The sequence below is a fragment of the Aptenodytes patagonicus genome, chromosome 3 (genome assembly GCF_965638725.1).
Source record: "Aptenodytes patagonicus chromosome 3, bAptPat1.pri.cur, whole genome shotgun sequence".
Taxonomy (NCBI): Eukaryota; Metazoa; Chordata; class Aves; order Sphenisciformes; family Spheniscidae; genus Aptenodytes; species Aptenodytes patagonicus.
In genome coordinates, this window is record NC_134951.1 from 117,983,570 (window position 1) to 118,009,038 (window position 25,469).

The 25,469-nt window shown below is 44.8% G+C and overlaps 1 protein-coding gene across 1 annotated transcript; it reads left to right on the forward strand.

Moving 5' to 3' along the window:
* The first annotated feature begins 463 nt into the window (after positions 1–463).
* On the forward strand, positions 464–25,094 carry THUMPD2 (THUMP domain 2 tRNA and snRNA guanosine methyltransferase). The gene is given in 14 exon segments (XM_076335337.1): positions 464–487; positions 6,306–6,422; positions 6,815–6,947; positions 8,237–8,477; positions 8,479–8,536; positions 16,385–16,513; positions 17,709–17,785; positions 19,129–19,182; positions 19,497–19,584; positions 20,204–20,275; positions 20,799–20,809; positions 21,370–21,473; positions 23,224–23,341; positions 24,752–25,094. Coding segments are annotated over 14 exon segments (1,569 nt in total).
* Positions 25,095–25,469: the final 375 nt, after the last annotated feature.

Sequence of the window (25,469 nt, forward strand, 5' to 3'; positions counted from 1 at the left end):
AAAAGCTGAGACACACACTGGGACTAGATATGCCACTATGCCTAGCCCTAAATCTTGATACTTTACCAAAGTATCTGCCTGAGAACTAGGAGCACAAAAGCTTAAAACTCTAAGGACTTGGCTGTGCTCCAAACCCACATAGACAAGCCTGTTCTAGAATTGCTAAGCCATGATCCACCAACCACCCATTGCCAAGACAGACTACATACCACTGTCGCCAGCTCACCTCCCCTTAGAGCGTAACAGTGAAAATAACACACTTGACCCCACTAACAAGGTATAGCTTATGAGACAGAAGAAATGGATTACATTTTCTAAAATAGAAAACTTACAAAAACAGATTTGAATCATCCCTAGAAGTATTAGCAGTAAAGCAGGACAACAGAGACCCCCTTTAAGTTGGGTCTGGGGTCTGTACATACTGCCTGCCATCCTCCTCACAAGCTACAAACCCCTGTAGCTAATGCGCCTGTCTGCAGAAGATGAGGTAAGCTGTAACAACGTGAGTGTACCAGACAGTGCACTTAGCACACCAAGACATAACTATAAGCTGAAAGCCTTCAGGTTACATCTGCAAGATATCTGCTACCCACTAGATTCTCTTGAAGCCCAACTGTAGCCCAGCCAAACCACAACTAGAAATGACCACCAAACTAAAGCATTCTTTCCACTTAGTATAGGCAATAGAAAAGACCCTCGGCACAATAGAGATTTGTACTGTAAGGGAAAAATAACATAGTAATAAAAATTCCAGCAATAAATAGCAAAGATAAACCCTCGTACATCTTGCATCATGATTTAGCAAGAACACCAAAGCAAAATGAATTTAAGCTTGTCATCCCAAAACCCAAGCAAGCTGCTTACAAGCAGCTATCACTGAGCAAACTCAACTCTGTTGCAAAAGAATGGTATGGTTTGTTAGTAGAGGTGAAAAGCCAACCAAGCTGGTTGCCTGTGAAATGAGTCTAAGTTCTCTCTTAATTTTCCTCCACAGACATTCAATCTAGCCCCCCTGTAGTAAATCATGAGCAATTTAAAGGGGATACAGCTCCTTTAAAAAAAGAACACAATCTCCCCTAGCAGGTAACTACTCACCTCTTATTCCCCACACCGTAGGCCTTTAAGCAGTCACCAACGGGTGCTTCAAAGCTCCACACCTAAAAATCCAAAACCAATACAACTCCCTTATCACCAACAGGCCAACCAACAATAATAGGAGAATTAATGCTAAGGTGAGTAACTAGGGGCCTCTCCCTCTCAAGTGCAAGCTTACATCATTACATTATTAACACATTACAACTAACATCTCAATTTTAACAGGATTAGGTATTAAACCCACCCTGTTAACCCAATTCAGGAGTATCTATCATAAAGGTTAAAATCTGCAAAAGGAACTAAGCAAACTCAAGGCCCGACTATTTACCAAAAATATAGCCTTCAGCTGACCAAGGATTGAAGGTGATGCCTGCCCTAACCGTCTCTTACACATAATCAGTGACCATCATGATCTTCCCGTGCAAAAGCAGGAATATATAGATAAAATGAGAAGACACTGTGGAACCTAAAAAATCAGAAGCCACTACACACAAGCTCAAGCCCACTGGGTTCACTGTCCCCACCCCCACCCCCACATTAGTTGGAGCGACCGTGGAGAAAAACAAATCTGCCAAAAATAACACCACACCTCTTAACCAAGAGCAACCCCTCAAAGTCCTAATAGCGACCATACCCAATATAGTGGACCAATAGACCAAACTACTCAGCCGTAACAGCACTGTCTCCTCCAAGAGCCCATGTGGACAAGGACGTTTATGATATCAATGTTGGATCAGGACATCCTAAAAGTGCAGCTGCTATTAAGGGTTGGTTTGTTCAACGATTACGAGTCCTACATGAGCTGAGCTCAGACTGGTGCAATCCAGGTCGGTTTCTATCCATGATGAACTTTCCCTAGTACAGAAGGACTGGAAAAGTGAGGCCAGTAGTACAAGCATGCCTCCCTCTAAGTAACAAACTCAGCTAAACTACCAAGAGACCACCCATACCATCCCCTGTCCTAGAAAAGGACTGCTAGCATGGCAGAGCTCAGCAAAAGCAAAAGGCTTAAGCCCTTTACCCAGAGGTTCAAATCCTCTCCCTAGCTCCCCTCTTTCCCCACCACACCTAGTCATGACCTGACTCTCTACTTTAAAATATCTTATCGTATCCCTACCCTATGCTCTCCCAGTTCTGATTGCTGTAGCCTTCTTAACTTGCTGTAGAATGAAAAATCCTGTTACATACAAGCCCCAAAAGGCCTGAACATTGTAGGCCCTTTCAGATTATGACAGCCAGTAGAAAATGGACTAAAACTACTCATTAAGGAGCCTATTCGGAAGGTGAATCCAAGCTACTATCAGGCTTCCATACAGAGTATGCCGCAGGACAAGTCACCCTGTTCTTCCTAGCTTAATACACAAATATTATACTGATAAGTACACTAACTACTATCTTATTCCTAAACCCAAGTTCACTAACATCCCCCCGGCCTGAACTATTTCCAGGGGCCTTGGCTACAAAAGTCCTGCTCCCTTCCTCAGGCTTCTTATGAATTTGTGCTTCCTGTCCACGATTGCACTACAACCAACTCGTACACCTTCTCTGAAAAAAATTCCTGCCACTGACATTAGCAGTATGCCTTTGACACACCAGCATACCAATCTGCTATGGTAAAGCTGACCAGATGAGATGGTCATCAAGATGATAGGCATGCATGCGATGTTTGTTTTAGAGCATCCCAAGGCTTTAAAATTGTATGTTTCCTGAGGATTTCCTATCAAAATAAAAATAAGAATAAAAATTAAGTACGAAGTCTTAAGATCTAAATCTATGCAGTTAAAACATAAAACATTTCTGTGCGCACAGTTTGCTATGGGGATGGGAGAAAAGCTATAGAAATAATTTACTGCGGTATCCATTCGAAATGCTGAGAAACACTGCAGTAACACCTAAATATATTCCCCATTTTCATTGTAATACTCCAGCTCTGTATGGGGCAAGCAGAATACAGAGAGCCAGTAATACCACACTATACCATGTTTAATTCTCAATAAAACCTACTAAACTCATGAAAATATCCACTTGCCATACAGCACTTTTGTCAATATGGAAGATAGAGGAGCATACCAACCACATCAATTGTGTCTCACTTCAGCTGAAAAACATTTGACAAAGTGACTGCAAGTCTGCAGTGGCCAAGCAACCTTATCACAGACGAGGGCAAGACCTCAAGCATAAGAAAAGCAAGAGCACAGTGTAATACATAGCAAGCTGCAAATACAGTGTTCTTCACTTAAAGTAGCTGAAAGCATTTTATTCCCTTTTCTTTTTATCCATTGCTGTGTTGGGGCCGGGTTTTTCCCCCCGCTTTGAGCTCTGTTAAACAACTTAGCTTACCTGGAGGTGCAGTGTGCTTGTATTCTAGCTTGTGCTGTGGATTCTTCCTGCAAAGAAGAAACCAGTAAAAGCTCAGTTTGCCACCGTGTTCCACACTTAACAAGCTCTGAACTCCTTGTATTTTATGGATAATTTTAATTTCTTTTTAAAATAAAATTCTGTGACTGGTGCCTTACCGCAGTCTCTCAGCTTATAGAATGTAGGGTGGAAAAAAATAAGAGTTCCTATTTTTTCAGCATTAAAAAAACATAGATGGCTGATCAAAACTAAGAGATGAGAGAGTTTCCAAAGTTGTAAGATGAGATGCATTTGTTCAGCATGATAAGAACTGACCCAGTTATTCACTTTCATTAAAAAAGAAACCAGAACATAACTTCTGGTGCATTAAGTACAATGCGTGCACAGTGCATCACAGGTCTGAGACATCCAGGCATAGCTTCCATATTCAGCAATATACGGCTACAACTTAAATAGTTTGGGAAAATTACAGAGTTTGGAAAGAACTGCTTGTCTCGAAGGATCACAGGGCGAGGCCACAGAAGGATTCTTCAGAGAGATTACTTATTTCTGCAGTATGCGGCTGCAATCTAGCAAGCTCAATTTACAAGTGTGGAGGTCTTCTATAAAAACATAGCATCAAAGCAATGAAAGAAAATTTTAAGTTGACGTACTCTTGGATCTGCAATACATGTTCCCCTCCTTCAGGCTGTGATCCAGGTCCTTAACACACTGATGGATCCTCCTCCTGCAGTTATCCAATGCTGCTCTACCGCTTTAACTTAGTCCAACTTCCACTGTGCTAATAGGCCTTGTTAGTAATCAGAGGCTTTTCTCAGGGCTGCACGTTAAAGTAGTTTCAACCGGATTCATTTTCGTGCAGAAAATTTAAGAAATTTCTCACTTTGGAAGAAAACCAGTTCAGTTGTCCTGACTAGGCTTTAACAAGTGCTTCAGCTGTGTCACTTCTTAGAGCTGAGCTCGTAGCTTGGCCACACGCAACGGCTGTTCTGCCACAGTTGACAGGGCAATGCAGCAGGGATATAGGGAACCAAAGGGCAGGGCTGTGGGAACTGGCGGGGGGAGTTATGTTCAACTAATATCCTACCAAAAACCTCCTCTTGTAAGGAAATGCTGCGGTGACAAGCAAAGACAGGAGCGTCCACCTGTATTGCTCTGTGGGTGTCCATCAGCTGCTGGTAAGCTTTATGCTGAAATGGCCAGGGCTGAGTTTTATGAGCCTTCATCTGAGGGGGGGAAAAATGATTCCTGAGAGAGAGAGACTCACCTTGTTGAACGTACAGCTCTTTGAGGAAAACTCTGTGGTGTGGCCAAAGAGGATTTTCGGTACTCTTGTGAAAATGTTCCATCCCTATGCCCTCACATGAGCACACAGCTACTCTGCACTGATGCCCAGCTGGGGTGAAGGCTCCTTGGAAATGCCGGATTTCTGCCGAGACTGCTACGTGGCCCGACTGCCCTGGCAGCTGCTCTCCCACATGGCAGCAGCAGGTCACTAAGGGAAGCATGTTGCCTCGTGAAAGGCAGCTGCAGTGTTCCACTCGGCCAGTGTGTATCAATCAGCACTGTATAGGTTCTTTAGTGCCTCCAGTTCCTCCAAAACCTTCTCCCCAGCTCTCCCCTAGCTGTTAACCAGCTCATTTCTCACAGGCATCAAAACACAAATAGTGAAAGATAGCGGCTGTGTTGAGGGGACCTCTATTTTTCACTGAGTTTGATGGGTTTGGGTAACTGTCTTCAGACAAAGACATGCTGAGAGCCCGCAATTTAAAGAACCTAAAATGGTGTCTGCTTCCAGAAGGTGTTGGCCTTGACCACTTACACTGCAGGTAGACTCCCGTTCCTCATCGGAGTCGCACACCCCATTGTTGGGCTCGTGTTGCAGCGTGCTCAGCTGGTGTTTGCTGTTCCAGGGGTGGCCAAGAGTCCATCTACAGAGAAATAAAAATCAGGAAACGATCCCTGGCTGACTGAGGGAAGGGAACCAAGACCGTGAGTATTTTTAAAGTCTGAATTTTCTACTGAAATCTGTTATCTCTGGCTGGTTTGGATCCTGCCACCTGTGGCTTTTGAGCGCTTGTTGGAGACCAGCGTGGTCTGGAGCACAGATGGCGCTGCTCCAGCCAAGGGGCTGCTACAGTTTTTTAATGAATCCAGAGATGTGTGAGCTGTGGTAGGCGAGACAGAATTTCACTTTTGCTACCGTTGGAGCATTTGCTTTTGGGCGCACCCGAAGACCGGACTATATGTGACTCATGAGACCTGTGTTACTTCACACTCTGGCTCTGTCCCCCGTAAATAAGTGGGAAGGGGGGATGAGAACATTGCCCCATACAGCAGAGTAGTCTGGAGAATAAAAGTTCCTGCACATCCTGCAGCAGAGCAGGTCGCCTGTCGGGGGGAGCTGCTGGCTCGCAGCTGCCCTGCTGGTGCTTCCTCCGGTGCCGTGGGTGCTGAATCACTCACGGGGGGTGTCTACAGATTTTCCTCCCAAATGGTGTGGATGCAGACACCAATTCTGCGCCACAGCAAAGCTCCTCTCCCCCATCAGCCCTCTCAGGAGCGGTGGCGCGGTCTTCTGCTGGAACAGGACGAGTGAGAGCTGCGCTGCAGTAATTGATCTCGCCGCCTGCACTGATGGTCCCTCAGGGCGTCACCTCCCGCCACGGTGATAACGGCATTTAGCGGTGAAGCCGTCCCGTGGGGGCAGGTGAAGCTTTGTCCCCCCGAGTGTACAAATACACTCCGGACCAGGTGCTTTTAGACACCTTTCTCTGGTACCGACGCAGGCGGCAGTGTGGGTTTGCGCCCTGCCCCGCCAGCCTGCTGCCAGGGCGGGCTCACCGCGATAGAGCCGCCCCGAGGAGGGCCGGTCCCGCCAGGCCCCCCAGCCTGCGCTGAGGGCGGCGGGCCGCGGGCTGGAGGCCCTCCTCGCGCGGGAGGTGCGGGCGCGGCTCGGTGCCACGGAGGTGAGGGGGGAGCCGGCGCCGGTGCCCGCCCGGGGCGGTGCGGTGCGGATCGGCGGGGAACGCGGCTTCGTTCGCTTCGCGCCCCGGAGCCGGGCGGCCGCGGCGTGGGCTGTGCCGCCACCTGCGTGGGGCCCCACGGGTCGGGTCTGGTCTGGGTCTGGGTCTGGGTCTGGGTCTGGGTCGGAAGGACCCCTAAGGACCGTCTGGCGCCGCCCCTGCCGTGGGCAGGGACATCTGCCACTCGGTCAGGCCGTGTCCCCTCGCCACCCCCGGTGAGCTGAGGTCTGCGCTGCCCTCCTCCCTGCGAAGGGGCGAGCGGGTGTGAGGGGCTGCTGGAAGTGCTCACCCAAAACACCTTTCTGCTTTGGTTTGGTTTCTGTTTTTCCCCTGAGGTGGACTGCGTCTCAGGAAAAGTCTTCTTCAGCACAGAGGCGGAGCCGGGCGAGCTGAGGAAACTGAAATCTGGAGAGCGACTGTTTCTACTGCTTAAGAAACAACCCCCACTTGTAGTTTCTAGAAATAAAGGTACGGCACTGACTCCTGCCCTCGGGTCATCCCCTCCGGTTTGCTCACAGGGGGTGTGTGCAGAAACGTGAAGCCCCAGCCCAAGTCCTATTTATAAAATTAATATTTGATTTATTTTATTTTTTTACTAACAGCTCTAGTTCTAATTGATGATAATCAATTCTGAAGTATCTTTCACCCAGATATGTTTTCAATGCTTTTTTTCTGCTGAAAATTGCTTTGAAAATGTTCTAAATAGGTGTCTTACCAGCTTGTGTTCTGCTGGCACTGTACATATATGTGTATGTGTAACACCACCACCTGCCCCCCCCCCCCAACAAAAAAAAACCCAAAATAAAACACAAAACCAATAAAACCCACCCCACCCTGAAACTGAAGTCCAGCTCTGGACACCTTGTATGGATTTTAACAATGAGTCATTTCTTTTAGGTGAAGTGAATCCAGATGTATATCCTGTGTCACTTAACTGTTCAGTACACAGATTTCTTGTAAATCTCAGCTAGTCAGGTCACATTCTTTGTTAGTGTTGGAATAAGAATTTCATGTAAGATGGATTGATATCTGCGTGCTGGTGGGATTTTTTTGGGGGGAGATTACAGATGGCCTTCAGCTTTGAGGATCAAATTTAACCGTGATTCTACATGAGAACTAGAAATACCTGCTGCCCCCCTTGACCAGCTTCAAGGTTTGTAAGTGAATTGGCCTCTATATTCCTTGTGCCTCTCTTGTTGTAGCTAGCTCAAGGGTGCCCACGGGTGTAAGTTTAGGTGTGTGTTCAGAGACTGCAGAATTGAAGGCAGGTTGATGAATAGCAAGGAGAGATTTCCCTTCTAAAAGAATAAACTTGTGGCTTTTATTCTGAGCTGAATCAGTGATTCATGTTCATGTCTGTCTTCCAATCCCGGAAAGTGTCCCTCATCTCTAATCCTGGACCAAGTGCTTTCTGAGCAGGATGGCATGGTAGGCTGGTCCTCCGTCCCTGGGAATGACTCTCAGAGGTGGTGGTCTGGTTTTCTAGAGCTGCTGAATTCTTCTGCAGAGCTCAACCCCTGCATGATTTAATCTTGGTTCTGCAGAGCTTGTAATCGGGGGGATGCCTGGGTCTCTGCTGGTGGGGTACGTGGGTGTTGAGAGCTCAGCTGTGCCTGTGATGTCTGCTGCTGCTGTGGTTCCTGGATTCCCACATGAATGAAATCTGAACACAGTCTCTGTTAACAGCTGCTCTCAATCTGTAGGAAAATCAGGTGCTGAGACTGAACTACTTAACCTGAAACTGCTTTTTCTTCCAGGGAAAATGCTGCATGAGATTAAAAGCCTTGTCATTGAGGAACCAAAGTATTGGCTGGACGTTATTTCTATTTGGTGAAACCTTCATGGGAGCGAGCGGAAAAAAGATGATGTCTCTCAAGAAAACCGTTTGCCTCTGAAGAGAAAATCAGAAGAAGAGACAAACATTGCAACTAAAAGGCAGAAAACAGAACAAGTGAGAGAGCCTGTGCCTGGGGAATGTCAAGTGGAAGCTGGAGAGAGGTACCAGAGAGAGAGACACCGATCAGGACTGCCAGACTGAAAGCAAGACTTCCTTAGAAGACCCTGTTACCATAAGTCGGCAGATTAAAAACTCTCTAAGACTCAATTTGGAGTTTTAGAAAGTAGGCATTCTTTATTGCGGCACCGGGCGCACAGGGGATCGCTCCACCTAGTGTGCGCCGAATCTCTCAATTACCAGAGTTATGTACAATCAGAATATACATATTCATTAGATTTCATTAGCATATTCATGTTATTGCCTGGAACTCATTAACATATGTAAAAGTCTCTAACACATGCGCTCTTATGTTCATTGGTGGTCTTTCAGGGTCCTCTGGTGGTTGTCGATAGTCTTCCTCACCGTGTCTGCTAATTGAACTCAGTCTTTTTGCCTGCACAGTTTGTCTTTTGGCCCAGCTGTGCTAGCTAGCTGATTTCAGCAGAACTTCCTTATCCATCCCACCCCTGTACACAGAGCTTCAAGGCTTCCTTTTATCTACGGAATGTCCAGTCTATCTATCCACGGAACATTTAGCTACTTTGTTTTGACAAAGAGAACTTTAAGTATTAGTAAGACTAACTAATACTTAGTCTCCTTAGTATTTCTTTTATTCGGTATCAATCCCTCCTTTTCTTTTGAGGATTCGTAGCTAGCAAGCTACAATCCTCGCTTCATTAAGAGAGTTAACAAAGTTCAATAGCAAATGGGATAGTGCATAGAAGACAGGGTATATCAATAGTATATACTAAGTTGTGTTATTTGTCTCGTCATGTACCAAACCTTTATGTATAAGTATAATTATAAGCAACAAACATTAATATTAAAGTTAGTAAAATTACGACTGGATGAAGTGTAAGGTTAAACACTCCTGTTGCTGTCGGTGACCATCCGAGAAGAGTTTCCCACCAATGATGTTTTCCATCCTTCTTCACTCTTTCCAAGATTTGGCATATTTCTTTTGTATCATGATGAATGGTGATTAGAGTTTTGTGTCCATTATTTTGGACACATTCTAACAGTCGACACAGATCATTGTGTTGTAATAGTTTCTTTACCAAATGCAAGATTCATTTCGATGGGAGCAGGCAATAAATCTTCACTTAATGTATAATTTGATTGCAACAATTGATAAGATGTACCAGGAGCTCTAGATATCCTTTTAAGTACCAGTTGAAGAGGTGGTCTTGATTCTGCTTTCCGTTCTGCAGGAGCTTTCTTAATTCGAGAATAGTGGATCCATGGTCCTTTCTGTCTAATTTAACTGCTGTATGTGTAGTTAACAGGATTTGAAATGGTCCTTTCCATTTTTCTTGTAGCGGTTCAGAAGTCCAAGATTTGATGTATACCCAATCTCCAGGCTGGAATGGATGTGCTGGGGAATCAAGACCTATAGATTTATTTAAAATCACATATCTATTTAGTTCTCTGTCGTGGTTTAACCTCAGCCGGCAACTAAGCACCACGCAGCCGCTCGCTCACTCCCCCCCGGTGGGATGGGGGAGAGAATCGGAAGGGTAAAAGTGAGAAAACTCATGGGTTGAGATAAAGACAGTTTAATAGGTAAAGCAAAAGCCACACACGCAAGCAAAGCAAAACAAGGAATTCATTCACTACTTCCCATGGGCAGGCAGGTGTTCAGCCATCTCCAGGAAAGCAGGGCTCCATCACGCGTAACGGTTACTTGGGAAGACAAACGCCATCACTCCAAACGTCCCCCCCTTCCTTCTTCTTCCCCCAGCTTTATATACTGAGCATGACGTCACATGGTATGGAATATCCCTTTGGCCAGTTTCGGTCAGCTGTCCTGGCTGTGCCCCCTCCCAGCTTCTTGTGCACCTCCAGCCTGTTCAGTCAGTAGAGCATGGGAAGCTGAAAAGTCCTTGACTAGTGTAAACACTACCTAGCAACAACTAAAACATCGGTGTGTTATCAACATTGTTCTCACCCTAAATCCAAAACACAGCACTGTACCAGCTACTAGGAAGGAAATTAACTCTATCCCTGCTGAAACCAGGACATTCTCGTAAAACTTTCCCGAGGGCAATTAAGTAATTTCTTGCATCACTTTCCCCTTGTATTCGCATCTCTCCTCGCAGTCCAGGTATTTGGTACGGTTGTCCGTACGTCAACTCGTACGGGCTGAGATGTTGCCTACCTCGTGGTTGGACTCTAATTCTTAACAAAGCTAGAGGTAAAGCTTGTGTCCAATTCATTGAGGTTTCCTGACATATTTTGCTTAACTGAGTCTTAAGGGTGTAATTCATTCTCTCTACTTTACCACTAGATTGAGGCCTATAGGGGGTATGTAAATTCCAATTAATACCTAATAATCTGCTTATTTCAGTAATTACCCTGGCTATAAAATGTGGACCTCTATCTGATGACATCCCTAAAGGTACTCCAAATCTTGGAATTATTTCTTTCAACAATATTTTTACTATATCTTTCGCCTTATTGGTGCGACAAGGAAAGGCCTCAGGCCAACCTGTATATGTATCCACGAGGACCAACAAATACTTTAGCCTTCCTTTTCTTGGCAATTCGGTAAAATCTATTTGCCAATATTCCCCAGGTGCCTGTCCCTCAGCAGTTTTTCCAAATTGAATTTTATTCTGTGTTTTTGGATTGTTCCTACAACATATTTCACATCTTTGTGTGACTGATTTAATAATTTCCACCATGTTCCTGCTAATAACCGACTTCTGCAAATATTTTAGCAAATTTTCAGTTCCCCAATGCACAGCGTTGTGTTCCTCCTTTACTAAATTATTCATGAGGGAATGAGGTATTACTACTAGACCTGTAGGTGTAACTGCCCATCCATCTTCTCATTTTTCTGCTTGTAAAATTTCAATTAATTTTAAATCTTGCTTATCATAAATAGGGTTTTTCTGGAGGGAGATTCTCTTCTCCGGCACTATAGCTAGCACTTTCTCCTCTATGCCTTTTTCTGCAGCCCGCTTTGCAGCTAAATCAGCCAGCTTATTTCCTTGCTCTTGAGTGGTTCGTCCTGATTGATGAGCTTTACAATGCATAATAGCTACAGCAGCAGGGGCTTTTACACTTTCTAATAAACTCAAAATTTCTTCCTCATGTTTCACCTCTGCCCCTTGTGTGGACAATAGCCCCCTTTCTTTCCAGATGGCTCCATGCGCATGCACTATTCCAAAAGCATATTTCGAATCAGTCCAAATATTTACACGCTTGTCTTTACTTAACTGCAAAGCCCGAGTGAGGGCAATCAATTCAGCCTTTTGGGCAGATGTTTTAGTGGGCAATGCTTGTGCCTCTACCACCGTCTGGACAGTGATAATCTCATACCCTGATAGCTGCTTTCCTTCTTTCATAAAGCTGCCGCTGTCCGTGTGTAGTTCCCAATCTGGATTCTGCAAGGGAATATCTTTCAAGTCAGGCCTGCTTGAATAGACTTCTTCAGTGGTCTGCAGGCAGTCTTGTTCAGGTTTACCTTCTTCTTGTCGAGCTGAGAGGAACATGGCAGGATTAATTATGGCAGTAGTCTTTAAAGTCACATCATCTGGTTCTATTAGTACTACTTGATATTTTAGCATTCTACTAGGAGACAACCAATGTCCACCCTTCTAGTCCAATACTGTAGTTACCATGTGTGGAACATAAACAGTTATTTTTGTCCCATGGTGAGCTTCCAAGCCTCTTGTATTAGCAGTACCGTTGCAGCCACTGCTCTTAAACATCCGGGCCATCCCTGGCTTACTGGATCCAGTTGCTTGGAAAAATATGCCACTGCTCATCTACATTCTCCCAAGCGCTGGGTTAAAACACCTAAGGCCACTGCTTGTCTTTCATAAGTGAATAGTTCAAAAGGCTTTTCTAAATTAGGCAGCCCTAAAGCTGGGGCTTTCATCAAGGCCCTTTTAAGTTGAATATATGCATTCCAACTCTCATTTGTCCATTGTAGGGGACCTTTTGATGATTTCAGTAACTCATACAAGAGTTTTACCATCAGTCCATAATTAGCAATCCATAAGCGACACCATCCCACTATTCCTAGAAAGGTTCTCAATTCATGAACGTTTTGAGGTTCTGGAAGTTGACAAATAGCTTCTTTCCTTTCACTGCTTAACTGTCTCTGTCCCCTCAGAATTTCAAAGCCTAAATATATTACAGTTTCTTGTGAAATTTGAGCCTTCCCTTTTGACACTCGATAACCACTAAGTCCGAGGAAATTTAATAAACTGATTGTCAGTTCCAAACATTCTTCCCGGGAGTTCCCAGCTGATAGGATGTCGTCAACATACTGTAACATTACTCCATTTTTATTGTCTTCTCTCCATAATTCTAACTCTTTTGCTAGTCGATTTCCAAAAATCATTGGACTATTTTTAAGTCCTTGCAGTAATACTGTCCAAATATATTGAGTCTTTCTTCCCGTCTCAGGGTTTTCCCACTCAAAGGCGAACAATTCCTGACTTCTGGAGTCAAGTGGGATGCAGAAAAAGGCATCGTTTAAATCTAAGACTGTAAACCATCACTGATCTTCAGTGAGAGCAGTTAATAGTGTGTACAGGTTTGCTACCACTGGGTGTATATCCTGGACAATTTGATTCACTGCCCTCAGATCCTGGACTAACCTATAAGATTTCCTGTCAGCTTTCTTAACAGGTAAAATTGGAGTATTATACTTAGATTCACATTCTCTTAATAACCCATATTCCAAAAACTTCTGTATAATAGGTACCAACCCAAGTTTAGCTTCTAATTTTAAGGGATACTGTTTCAATCTTACCAGTGCTGATCCTGGTATAAGGTCTATCCTTACGGGTTCAGCCCTCTTTGATTTTCTGGGTATTTCTCCTGCCCAGACAACAGGAATCACTGCATCGTCAACTTCAGCCGGGATTTTTCTTTCCACCTGCTCAATTTCCTGCAATAATAATATTGAGGCTTGGACAAATTTAGATTCAGGCATTGACACTTCTACTTCTCCATTTTTGAACTTTATTTCAGCTTTTAGTTTTTCTAATAAATTTCGTCCTATTAAAGGTTTTGGTGCACCTGGTAGATACAAAAACTGATGCATTACCCATTGTTTTCCAATTTTACATTTTAAGGGTTTAAAGAAGGGTCGTGTCTCCGGCTTTCCTGTCGCACCAATAATTCTCACAGTATCATATCCTAACTCATGTTTCTTTGTGTTCAAAACTGAATAGGTGGCCCCTGTATCGACTAAACATTCTATTTCAGTTTCATCTTCCCCCAGCTTAATTTTAACCAGAGGCTCTGGTGGGGAAGATTCTTCCGGTCTTTTTCAGTCTCTTGCCTCTACAGCTAACACAGGAGTGTCTTGTTCCCCAAATTTCTGCAATAATGGGCACTCTCGTTTCCAGTGCCCCTTTTTTCTACAATAGACACACTGTGTCTCTCCTATTGGGGACCTTGGGAATCCTCTACCACGTCCTCTTCCTTGATTACCGCCTCTAAATCCTCCCCTGGGTCCTTCTCGAGGACCATAAGTTCCTCCTAGTACCACAGTCAGTCTAGCATTTCCCTTTTCTTTCTGCTGATCTCTGTTCCTATAAATCACCCAAGCCACATCCAACAATTTTCCCAGGTCCCTGGCATCTGCTCCTTGTAATTTCTGCAGCTTTCTTCGGATATCATCAGCAGACTGCCTGATAAATAAAGTTGCTAACTGATTCTTCCCTTCCTCTGATTCAGGATCCAGAGTGGTATACTTCCGAGTAGCTTCTTTCAATTTATTTAGGAAATCGGTGGGAGACTCCTTTCTATCCTGCTTAATCTCGTATAATTTTGACCAATTTATCACTTTTGGTATAGCATTTCTTATACCAAACAGAACCCACCTCTGATATTGTGTTAATAACAATTTCTGTCCATTATCATTAGGGTCCCAGCCAGGATCTGCCGAGGGAAAATGATGCTCCAACTGTCCTTGTAATGTCCCTGCCGCTATTTGAGCTTCAACCTGAGTCCTTGCCATCTTACGAATCCTCTCCCTCTCTGTACTATCAAACAGTACTTGCATGATAACTTCGATATCTTTCCAGTCTGGATCCTGAGTTTTTATCATAATTTCAAAAGCATTAGCCACTCGATCGGAATCATCCCTATAACTACCGGCAGCTATTTTCCAATTATTTAGATCTGTAATCGAAAAAGGCACTTTCACTATAACCGGACCGTCATTCCCTACTGCTTCTCTCAATGGAGCTTGCAATGCGGTTCTCTGTCGATTACGAGTTCTCCTTGCCACCAGCGTGGCCCCTGCAGCGTCTCTCTCGGACTCATTGTCCAATCCACCCTCTGCCCCAAAGGGCTCAAATTCATGATTCTGAGGTCTCTGCCTCAACCCTGGAGCCACTAACATCTCTAAATCCTCTTCCTGCTCATTCTGGGTCAACTTCAAACATCTCTGTCCAATACTGCATGCCGAACAACACTTCTTTAACCCTTTCTCTTTTTCTCTCTCCCGCTTCTCCTTTTCCAATGCCAATACCAGAGGATCAGTTGGGGCCAAATTAATTCCACACTCCTTTTGGCACTCAGGATGCTGCCTTAATGTAAAGAACATATCAGCATACAATACCTCATCCCATTTTCCTTCTCTTCTTAGAAACAGCATTAGTTGTAACAGAGTATTATAATTCAAAGTACCATTCCTTGGCCACTTTTCTCCATCTTCTAATTTATATAGTGGCCACCATTGATTACAATACTTAATTAGATCGTCCCTTTTTGCGACCCCACCAGAGGATCCTGCAATTTGTTTCCAATGCTTTAAAATACAACCCAAAGGTGATTTCTTTAAGATTCCCCCACCCATGGATGATCCGGCACCCATTTTATATACAGGGAATCACACACGCAAACAAGTCTTTTGTACAACAACAATATAAATAACTACAAACAAATACTTACAATAATAGAATCACACACACAGACGAGCCTTTTGTACAGCAACAATAATACAAATAACTAATTACTATATCAGACAAATACTTACAATAATAGACAAGTATTTACAATAATTGTTACCACGGTCGCTCTTGATGTTTATCTTGAGCGGGGACTCTTAACCCCTTCCAAACGGGGACTCTAACCCCTACCCGGGTCTTAAACCCAACCCTGCAGAGCTTTCGCTGTGTCTGACGGGCAGGTAGCGGGGACTCTAACCCCTAGTGGGTTAGAGTCTAACCCCTTCTAAAATTTCCAAAAGAATGCCTTATTACTCACAAAGCAGTGTTCTTCGCTCAGGGGCTCTTCGGTCCGGGGATCGGGAGGAATCCTCTCCGAGAATCCCTCGGTGCCGGCTGAGGTTCCGCGATCCCAGGATCCGTCGAGACTCAAAAGCAATGTCCCATCTGGGTCGCCAAAACTGTTACCGTAAGTCGGCAGATTAAAAACTCTCTAAGACTCAATTTGGAGTTTTAGAAAGTAGGCATTCTTTATTGCGGCACCGGGCGCACAGGGGATCGCTCCACCTAGTGTGCGCCGAATCTCTCAATTACCAGAGTTATGTACAATCAGAATATACATATTCATTAGATTTCATTAGCATATTCATGTTATTGCCTGGAACTCATTAACATATGTAAAAGTCTCTAACGCATGCGCTCTTATGTTCATTGGTGGTCTTTCAGGGTCCTCTGGTGGTTGTCGATAGTCTTCCTCACCGTGTCTGCTAATTGAACTCAGTCTTTTTGCCTGCACAGTTTGTCTTTTGGCCCAGCTGTGCTAGCTAGCTGATTTCAGCAGAACTTCCTTATCCATTCCACCCCTGTACACAGAGCTTCAAGGCTTCCTTTTATCTATGGAATGTCCAGTCTATCTATCCACGGAACATTTAGCTACTTTGTTTTGACAAAGAGAACTGTATGTCTCCTTAGTATTTCTTTTATTCGGTATCAACCTTTCCAAAAGCAGTGGAGAGAAACCTACTGTGAATGAGCAGCTTAGGTTCAGTTTGAGAGTTTCTTGTCGTTGTAGTGGAGCGATTGCCAAAATACTTCTTTCACAGATATGCTAAAGTATCTATGTTTTAAAAGAATTTAGCAAAGGTGAAGGGAGGTGTGTAGTTTATTTGTCATTTCAATTGTGTGTTGTATGTTTTAGAATAACAGACTGATTGAAACTTTTTCTGGATTTTTTTTGAAAAAGCCCTTAACCTGCATTTACCTTGAACGGGTAGAAATACAAGGGCTGTTGTTAATTTCTGGGCACTATTGCCCTGAATGTTTTTCAAATCAATGCCTTTTATTGTGGATAAGTAAAGGTAAGAGGTTGAGGTGGCTGGGCTTGTGGAGTCTGGGGAGTGATCTGATAGTACTTTACAGCTACTTCAAGAGCCATTGCAAGGACAGTGGACCCAGACTCCTCTCAGTTGCAGCAGACAGTGTAGAAGAAGGGCAAAAGCCAGAACTTGCAGCTTCGGTGGGCTCTGGTTGGGTATTGGGGAGAACTTGTTCCCCAGGAGGGTGGTGCAGCCCTGGGAGGTGTCCTGGAAGGGGGATGGATCTTGGTCCTTGGGAGAGAGTGGTGGCATAGAGACCTCCAGGGGCCCTTTCCGTCCAGCCCTCTTCTCATCTATAATATCTTTCTACTGTGAGGAAAATTTAAAAAATTAAAGGAGAAACCCTGTGTAGCTGCAATTTATGTAGATTTCTCTTACTTGAAGGTAACAGTAGTTTAACTAGATTTCACCCCGCCTGCCCACTAAAGCTAGTACCTTGGGAAGGTGGGACACATGAGCCTGCCAGCACTAATGTTTGCCTAAATTTGTGCTGTGTGTTTGAACTCTGGTACTCTGAAGGTAGTCAGAGCTTTCTAGATGCCATGAAAGCATTAACATTGTGAGTTGTAGTTGTGCATTCACAGGTTTTCTCTTAGGTAATCTAGTTTACAGCCATCGGAAATATTTTGCACGTGTGAGGGAGAATCCTGAGATGATGACCAGTTTTGCTGTACCTTGGGCAGGACTTGAACTTCAGCCTCCTGCACTCCAGCTGAGTGATAATAATTTTGTCCTACGGTGTGTTTGCTCTGCCCCTCGCTCGCTTGCTGTGCCCTGTTGTACCTCTTCTGGCCTTTGTACGACTTGTTCTCCTGGCGGGGGTAAAGAGGGACTCTTTCTTTTCCCAGGTATTCATGAGGGTTGTGCAGTCAAGGCTGTGACCTGTGGTTTTCTTAATTCTGTTGTTTTTACTGCCTGTGACTGTTCTTCCCCCTTGCAGGAGATCGGAAGAGCCCTTGGCATAGCGCTCGTGAAGCAGTTTGGGTGGCAGGCTGATCTGTGGGACCCCAATCTGGAGGTAGTGGTGCTTGTCTGCCAGGTGGCCTGTTGCTGCTTCCAGAATTGCCCCCGATATCTTTTGTTTTGTTCTCTGCTCCCTTTGCACTCAGGACCGTGGCCTCTCCCTGTTTGTCTTTCTGCTGCTGAATTTAACTAGAAATCATCTGGTAGCGCTGAGCAAAGCTTTTTGGTAGCCACTGTGTACATGCCTTCCAGAGCACTTAAATACCAGCATGGCCAGTATGGGCCGGTACGTGAGGGGAGGGAGCCATACGGGCGATGTCTCAGGATCCAGCACGCTTACACACTGCTGGACTCTGACTCTGTTGAAAATGGAGATCACCTGAGCCGTTGGGCAGGTAGTTTAGCCTCTGTAGGGGAAGAGAGTGAGCAGCAAGGTTGTGTTCTCGAGGAACTCGACTTGAGAATGCCGTCTATGGAAGAGCCTCCTCCTAGACCCTGTCCCTGAGAAGCAGCTTGCTTAAGGCACCCTCCATGGTGCGAGCTGTCTGGAGACCTTGGAAAGGACTCATTGCTCTTGACAAGCTGTTTCTCCATCCCTGTGCTTGGCGTATGGAAGCTGCTCTCAGCGCTGACGCTGGGAGGTCTGAGGCCTTCTGTAAAAGCTCCGAGTTCACCTACTGGCTCTGGTTTTCCCAGGCTGTCCATCAAATATGGCTTTGTTGAGCCTCAGGTGGGGCTCTTGTTCTTGTCCAGATTTTTGCTCTGAAACCGTTCAAGTGCTGAGGACTGGGATATTTCAAAAGCATCACGTTTCTCGTTGGGCTTCCTGGGGAGGGACTGCAGCCATGCAAGACCTGCTGGGGAGCTCAGTCTTCCTTTGGCATGCTCTCTATGGAGGAGGACAATTTCTTTGAGCTGCCTATGCTTCTGGAAGGATTACCCACATTTGCCTTCCATCTGAAATACTGCTTAGCGGCACTTGGGTTTTTTGGGGGGTTTTTTGTTTGTTTTTAAAAAAAAGTGTGTGTGTGAATAGCTGAGTGCTAGTACACAGTGAATAATCTTCTCCTGCTTAGAGTAAATGGTTTCATAATTAAAAATATCCATTCAGCATTACAAAAATTGGTTCCCTTAAAGATTCAAGTGCTTGCTGATGGATTCCTGGCTGACAAAATTGCCCTCCCAGCTTGCTTAAATATTAAATCCTCTTTAAAGTGGCATTCAGATGACCTAGTGTGATTTCTTCCAATGAATCATAATTGTCTAAAGCATGTATTTTTGTTCTTAAAATCTAGGATCAGAAGTTCGTAGAAACATCTTCTGTGTCTGGTTTAAATGAGTTAAAGCTATTGTCATGTCAGGTTGAGAGTCTGTAATGTAATTTTTTTCCTCTTTCGGATCTTTGTACATCTTAATGACATTCACTCTGTGGTGGGGATTCCTCTTTTCAGGCAGGCATTCTGCTCACCAGATTTGTCTTGGCAGTATCAGAACAGGCATAACTTCTTCTAAATAGTCTTGCTGTCCACTGTGAGTATTTATCTTCTGGTTGAATATTCACTGGACTGTCACATTAGTCTTGTGGTCTGTCTGGAGCTTACCTGAGCACGTAGGCCAGACTTTGCAGTGAGTTATGGATAAAAGCAGACTGTGGTTTCTGTCTGTCTGTCTGCAGATCTGTCCAGTTCATTTGTTCTTTCATTTTACATGGGCTTTTCTGGGTGGTTGTACCATTATCTTAGGTTGATTTTTTTGCTGTCTGCAGGCTTCCGTTGGCAAACAGAGAGTATATCAAAACAGCAGGACTGCGGTCAACAATTGCGTGGGCCACGGCATCTCTGGCTGAAATCAGTGTAAGTGAATGTTCGTGGCAAAGATGTAGAGTCCTGAATGAAGCGGGGGGGGTTGCTGCTCGTCAGAGATGGAGCTGGAAGCTTTGAAGAGGTGTGGTGATTTCAATGCTCCATGCTCTAATGCATGTGGGCGGGGTTTGCCTTATCTGTGATCAGAGTGCACTGTCACCTGCTGTTCAACCAGGTATCTGCTGTAATCCCAGGTCCTTCTCAGCAGAGGTGTTACTCCTTGTGCAGATATATGTCTAAATGGCAAGATTTTTTCACTGTCCAGGCTTCAAACCTTGTTTGGGGTGGTTCTCCCAAGGGAAGACAGAAGCAAGTGTGATGTTTTCCACAGATTAAGTTGGTACCAGTATCTGTCTGCAGTCCACTCATTATTTTTTCCCCTAAATGTCACCTCAAGGCTAGATGCATTGATGCATTGTCTTTAGTGAAACTATTAATGCTTTTTAACTATATTCTCTTTCAAGCAAGTTTGGCCTGGTAAACCAGTGATCATTGTTACCTATGCTGGATTCAGTGGGAGTATGTAGGTGATGTGTATATCCCTGAGTAAGCTTTGTCCTGGGAGAGGAGTCTGTCTTGCTTGGGATGCAATAATCCTTTATGTTTGTAGGTGGGGGCCTCTGTGCTGGATCCCATGTGTGGGCTAGGAACGATACTGCTGGAAGCTGCCAAAGAGTGGCCCGTGAGTACCACAGCTGCAATAGTCAGGACCTTTGCAAGATGGCTTGTAGTTGCATCAAGAAAAATCTGTCGCACAGTTATACCAAGGTCCATTACTGGAAAGCTGGAACCGAACTGATCTTTCTAGGCAGTTGCTAAAAGTGTTTTAGTACAAACTTTCCTCCACAGGAATGTGAAACCCAAGTTCTACGTACTTGTGCAGGTGGGTGCTGTATCAGTATAAATCAGTAGTAGAGGCAGCGTGGCTGTCTGTAGCTAGCTAGGATCTTGTTGTTAGGACATAGCCTCAATACTTCTGTAAGTTACAAGTGTCTTGAGCAGAACGTGAAAGCAGTGAAGACAGCACAGACTTCCCCCATTCTTCTGTCCTCTGGGTCTAGGTATTGCTCTGTGTAGTGGTAGTAGATCGCCCAGCAAGGGATTTGTCCTGGAGGAGCTGTGCAACAAGGCAGTTCTGAGAAGGGTTTATGAAATAAATAGACCTGTTTGTCAACAAAATGGCTTTTCTCTTTCTCTCTGAACAGGAAGCCTGTTACTAGTGTCACCAAAAGTCGGGAATAAAACTCCTTAACACTGGGTGTATTAAAGAGCAGGCATTACTTTATTCGGCCAGGTGCATGGGGGATCTCTCCTCCCAGCGTGCACACTGTATGTTGCATCAACTGTCCCTTATATGGTTCTGCAATATACATATTCATAATAATTTCTTGGAAAAATCATGCATATTCATTATATTTCTAGGAACTAATTATAATATTTGCATAGTCCTTCACGCATGCATTATGAGTCCTTAGGAGCATCTTCAGGTGTCTTAGGTGGTCTCTGGAGGTCTCTCATGGTCTCTTGTGGTCTTTGCAGGAGGTGAACTTTTCTTGAACCTTTGGGCCCTTCTCCTTATATGGTCACAAATTGGCTCATCACTGCCATTTGCCACAGTTTTGGTTGTCCTCCTCCAGTTTCTGCTAGTACTTATCTGTCTCTCACAATGTGCTCGTTAGCTGTGGCCTTGTATGCAATGTACTCGTTAGCTTTGGCCTTGTATGTTTGACGCACGCTTGATTAGTCCAGCATTTTATCTTACAACTATTTACAACGCTGGGGTACTGATATAAGTGATTCACAGTTAGAGGGTGCAGATGTGAATATTAGGACTGCAGGCTTGATGGATAAGATTGAGTTACTTAGAGCTTCTGTGAAAGGTGTGTCTGTAGGCTTTCCAAGTGAGACGTTTGAAGTTTCTTGTGGTTCTGGGATTATACCGGTAGTATAGGTTCTCTTGGGGGGGATGTGTAGTAGAACTAACTCCCAGCAAATAGCTGAGTAGCGACTCTGTAATGCTAGCAAACGGATAATTATTTGTTCTCCCGCTCCCCCTGCCCCCCTGAACTTTGGCAAGAATAAACTTGGCAGAAGACAATGAAAATAATAATTGTCAGACATGGGCAGTAGTTGTCTGTCTTAATGGTAAATGCGTGAATACCACAAAGAGTACATACCATGTGAGAGGTTTTTTTTATGTCTCAGGAAACACAGCAAGGACAAATCCAGACAAAATGTGGCTTAAATGTACCAAATGAGTAATAGTAGGGACTCATTAAGCTCAGTGTTGAATTGTTAATGTTTTGCAGTAGGTGTATTTTAGATGACGATGCCTTTTTCCTGGAGAGGGAATTTGTTTGCTCTCAGTTCATGAGCTAGTCTGGGGAAAAGGTAATAATTTTATGACCTTATTCTGGACCTCAAAGCCTGAGTCTAATTTAGTCCTTTATGAAATTAATGACAGACAAAAGCTGGGTGTTTTTCCCTGTGCATGGGTGATGAAGCGTATGCATATTTTCTTACCTTGCAATGTCTACTTCTTACCAAGATGGTAAGAAACATTACTACTTCTTTTTCTGTAAGAATATAGAGAGCGAGCTTTATTTCTTACTTAAAAGCTGTGATTGGCCCTGGCTTCTAGGATAATGGAAGGTACTTTGATGTCAAGCTTTTCTAATACTGAACAAGTAATTGGTGTCTTTGTCGCTGGTCAGAAGCTGTTACTTCTGCATGTTTTGAGAAGGACTGTAGGTAACTTGTCCTTCCATTTGTAGATAAAATTGTTATAAAATTGTTGTGCTGCAAGTGTTGCTCCAAGGGTGGTCCAAGAACCCTCTCCAGCCAGTTCTGGAAAGGCTGGCACAGAATCACATCTGGGTTTGGGTGGGAAGGGACCGCTGGAGGTCTTTAGTCCTGTCATCTGCTCGGAGCAGGGCTAACCCCAAAGCTGGGTCAGGTTGCTCAGGGCCTTGACCAGTCGAGTTTTGAGCATCCTGAGGGATGGAGAACCCATAGTCTTGTCCTTTCACATGCTGGCTACGCTCTGGCCAGCACAGCCTGGTACGTGGCCGGCCTTCATCACCACAAGGGTGCAGTGCTGCCTCATGGTCAAGAGAACTGACTATTCCCAGGATGCAGAAACTCCGGGGAGATACTTCAAAGACACTAGCTCCAACGGAATCCAAGTGATTGTGGCTGTAACCAGATTCTTGCGGGGGGAGAGAAGGGGGGGGATGGAGGGGAATTTAACGTGTGGTTCCTTGCCATTCATACGTGTGCATCTGAACATCTGCGCCAAGTAAAGTGCGTGCAAGGTTAGCTCTTCTTTTGCATTTTGCTTGTAAAGATGTACTGTGAGTCGAGAAGCACCAGTTAGTTTGGACCCATGCAGTCCCCTGTTTGGAGAGTCTCACTATTGGGGCAAACGTATCACCAGTAACAGGGACTCTGCAGGCTAAACCACGCTCTCGTGCATTTGTCTCTTCCCAGTCTGCATTGGGTTGGTAGCTTCGTAGTGCCGTTTGTGAGGAAGGGTCCAGAAGGATCTTACAGTTTTGTAAGGTGAATGAGGGCATAGCTGCTGTTCATTTTTCTGATAGTTGGATGTAAAGACCTGCCTTTATTCTGCAGCATTGCCGTTGCCTTCAGAAAGCTTTGACACTGTGATTTCGGATATTCCATTTGGGAAGAAGTTCAAGATCACAAAAGACATACAGCTCCTTCCGGATATTCTCCAGGAAATGGAGAGGTACGTGTGGCCTTTGACATGCTTGGGGCTTGGTGTAAATGTCATGATGGTTTGCGATCTGAAGCGTTTAGTCAGCTTCAGGTTTGCTTTATTCCAAACACTCTCCAGCTCTGTAATCTGATCCTGTGCAGGCTGTGAAAGTCTGAGTCCTTTACTTGTCCGGTAAAGGTTGTTGTGGCTTGTCTTGCAAGCTGTGGAAGTGCTGATGGCAGTGCAAGCTGACAAGGAATGAGCTGCTTGTGTGAGCTTTTGAAATGGCTTTCCTTTTGGGTTCACAACCAAGCTTTTACCAGCCTGCCTTGTCAGGAAGGATCTCAGCCCAGAAAATGGGGGTATGCATTTTGCTTTCTGTCAGCGTGTACTGGCATGTCCAGCTAGCCACCTGGTCTGCTTTTAGATGCCTCCTTTCATCTCTCACCCTGTCATTTTGAGCCAAGCTGATAGCGGGCCGCTTCTAACAGGTGGTTCAAACCATCTGCCCCTTTCTTTCTTTTTTTGGCTGAAAACAAGCCTTTTCTGTAGGATGGGTCTTCAGCGAGTGTTGGTCTCGCTCACCCAATGCAGGAATGCGGTGGGAAGATGGTGAGGAAGGTGAGGTAGCGCCACAGAGCGGCGGGGCAATCTTATGTCAGCTTACGCTGACCATTCCTCCCTTTGGCCGTGCTTGTCTTCTGGTCTCATTTGCTCTGTTGGGCCATCCTAAGCAAAATATTTCCTTGGGAAGGTGGAGGCGAGGAAGGGACCATTACCAGGAGAGCCCCACCAGTAAGACTGTTCAAACCACTTGCTGTGAACAGAGCCAGGATAGTCTCCCCCCCCCCCCCTTTCAAAGCCAAGTGTAACGTTTCCTCATGTACAAGGAAAAGTGGATTGCAAACAATGGTAAATTTTCCTCTGTTTCCTGAGTTTGAAAGCCATTAAGGATCAGTGGAACATGGAAAGGTCAGACCTTTTAAAGTTTCCAAAGGGAAAGGCCAGCTTCAGGATTGCCTTAACCTGAAAAGCTCTTGCTGCCCTGGGAAGCTGTTCCTTTGCAGACTGGTGGAGGCTTATGCAACCCAAAAACAGGATTTGAAAGTGATAACTGCCCTCAATCCTTGGAAGAATACTAAGAGTGAAAAAATAGGGTCCATCTTCCCTGCTAACGCCATGGAAAGAACTCCCAAGGTCAGAAATGTTTGGGAGTCGGGATAGGGCCCAGTTCTCCCATTTAGGAAGAGTTATGAAGATAGGGCATTTAAATTCCATTTGGAGACGTAGCTTACCGAGTTGAGCCATGACCCTTAACGTCTTTAGGTGTTTTATCGAATACAACTGGCATCTGAAGTGTCAGCAGTGTTGAGTTCTGCACGGGTGAATGAATGCCAGGCAGGATGAACGCCTAACCTTCAGTTTTCCTGCAATTGCCAGAGTACTTCGTGTTGGAGGCACTATTGTATTGCTGCTGAGCCAAGATCTCCATAAGCGCATGGATGGCATTACCAAGTGTGCTGAAAATGTGTCTCCTAATGCCATTTCTGATGGCGCAAGTGAAACCGCCACTGCAAAAGCCCTGAATATTGATGGGAATTCTTCCTCCTTGGGGAATGGTGTTGAAGAATCCTTTCCGAGCAGCTGACAGAGATGTTTTGGGTCTCTGGTGCCAGATGGCATCTATGGGGTTAGTCTTGGAAAGACTGATGCTTTCATATACAAATACAGGAAGATCTCTACTGCTGGGAATCAGCAACTTTCTTGCACTGTGCCTATGTGAACTTGAATCCTGCTACACTTGAAAAGCAGCATGGCAGTGATCCGGTGGAACCCTGCTGATCCAAATGAACCCTGTGCCATTTGTTAGCTCACCTCACTTTCTTTGGATGTCCAAAGGTGTTGCTTTTTGGTTTTTAGGAGAGGTGGAAGATGCCTACTAGTGTTTCAGATGTTTTTACTGTAGAATATTGTAATGAGACAGAGCCCTCAAATCCTTGTTTAGGCAAAGCCTCTCAGTATCAGGAGGAGTTTTCTTTGGGAGAGAAAGACTTCATTTGCAGAACTGCAAAACCAAATGTGGTAATATTAAGTGTAAATGGATTTTCACCTTCAGCAATGTTTTTAGGAAGCACATCTTGTCTGAAGAAGTCCCCAG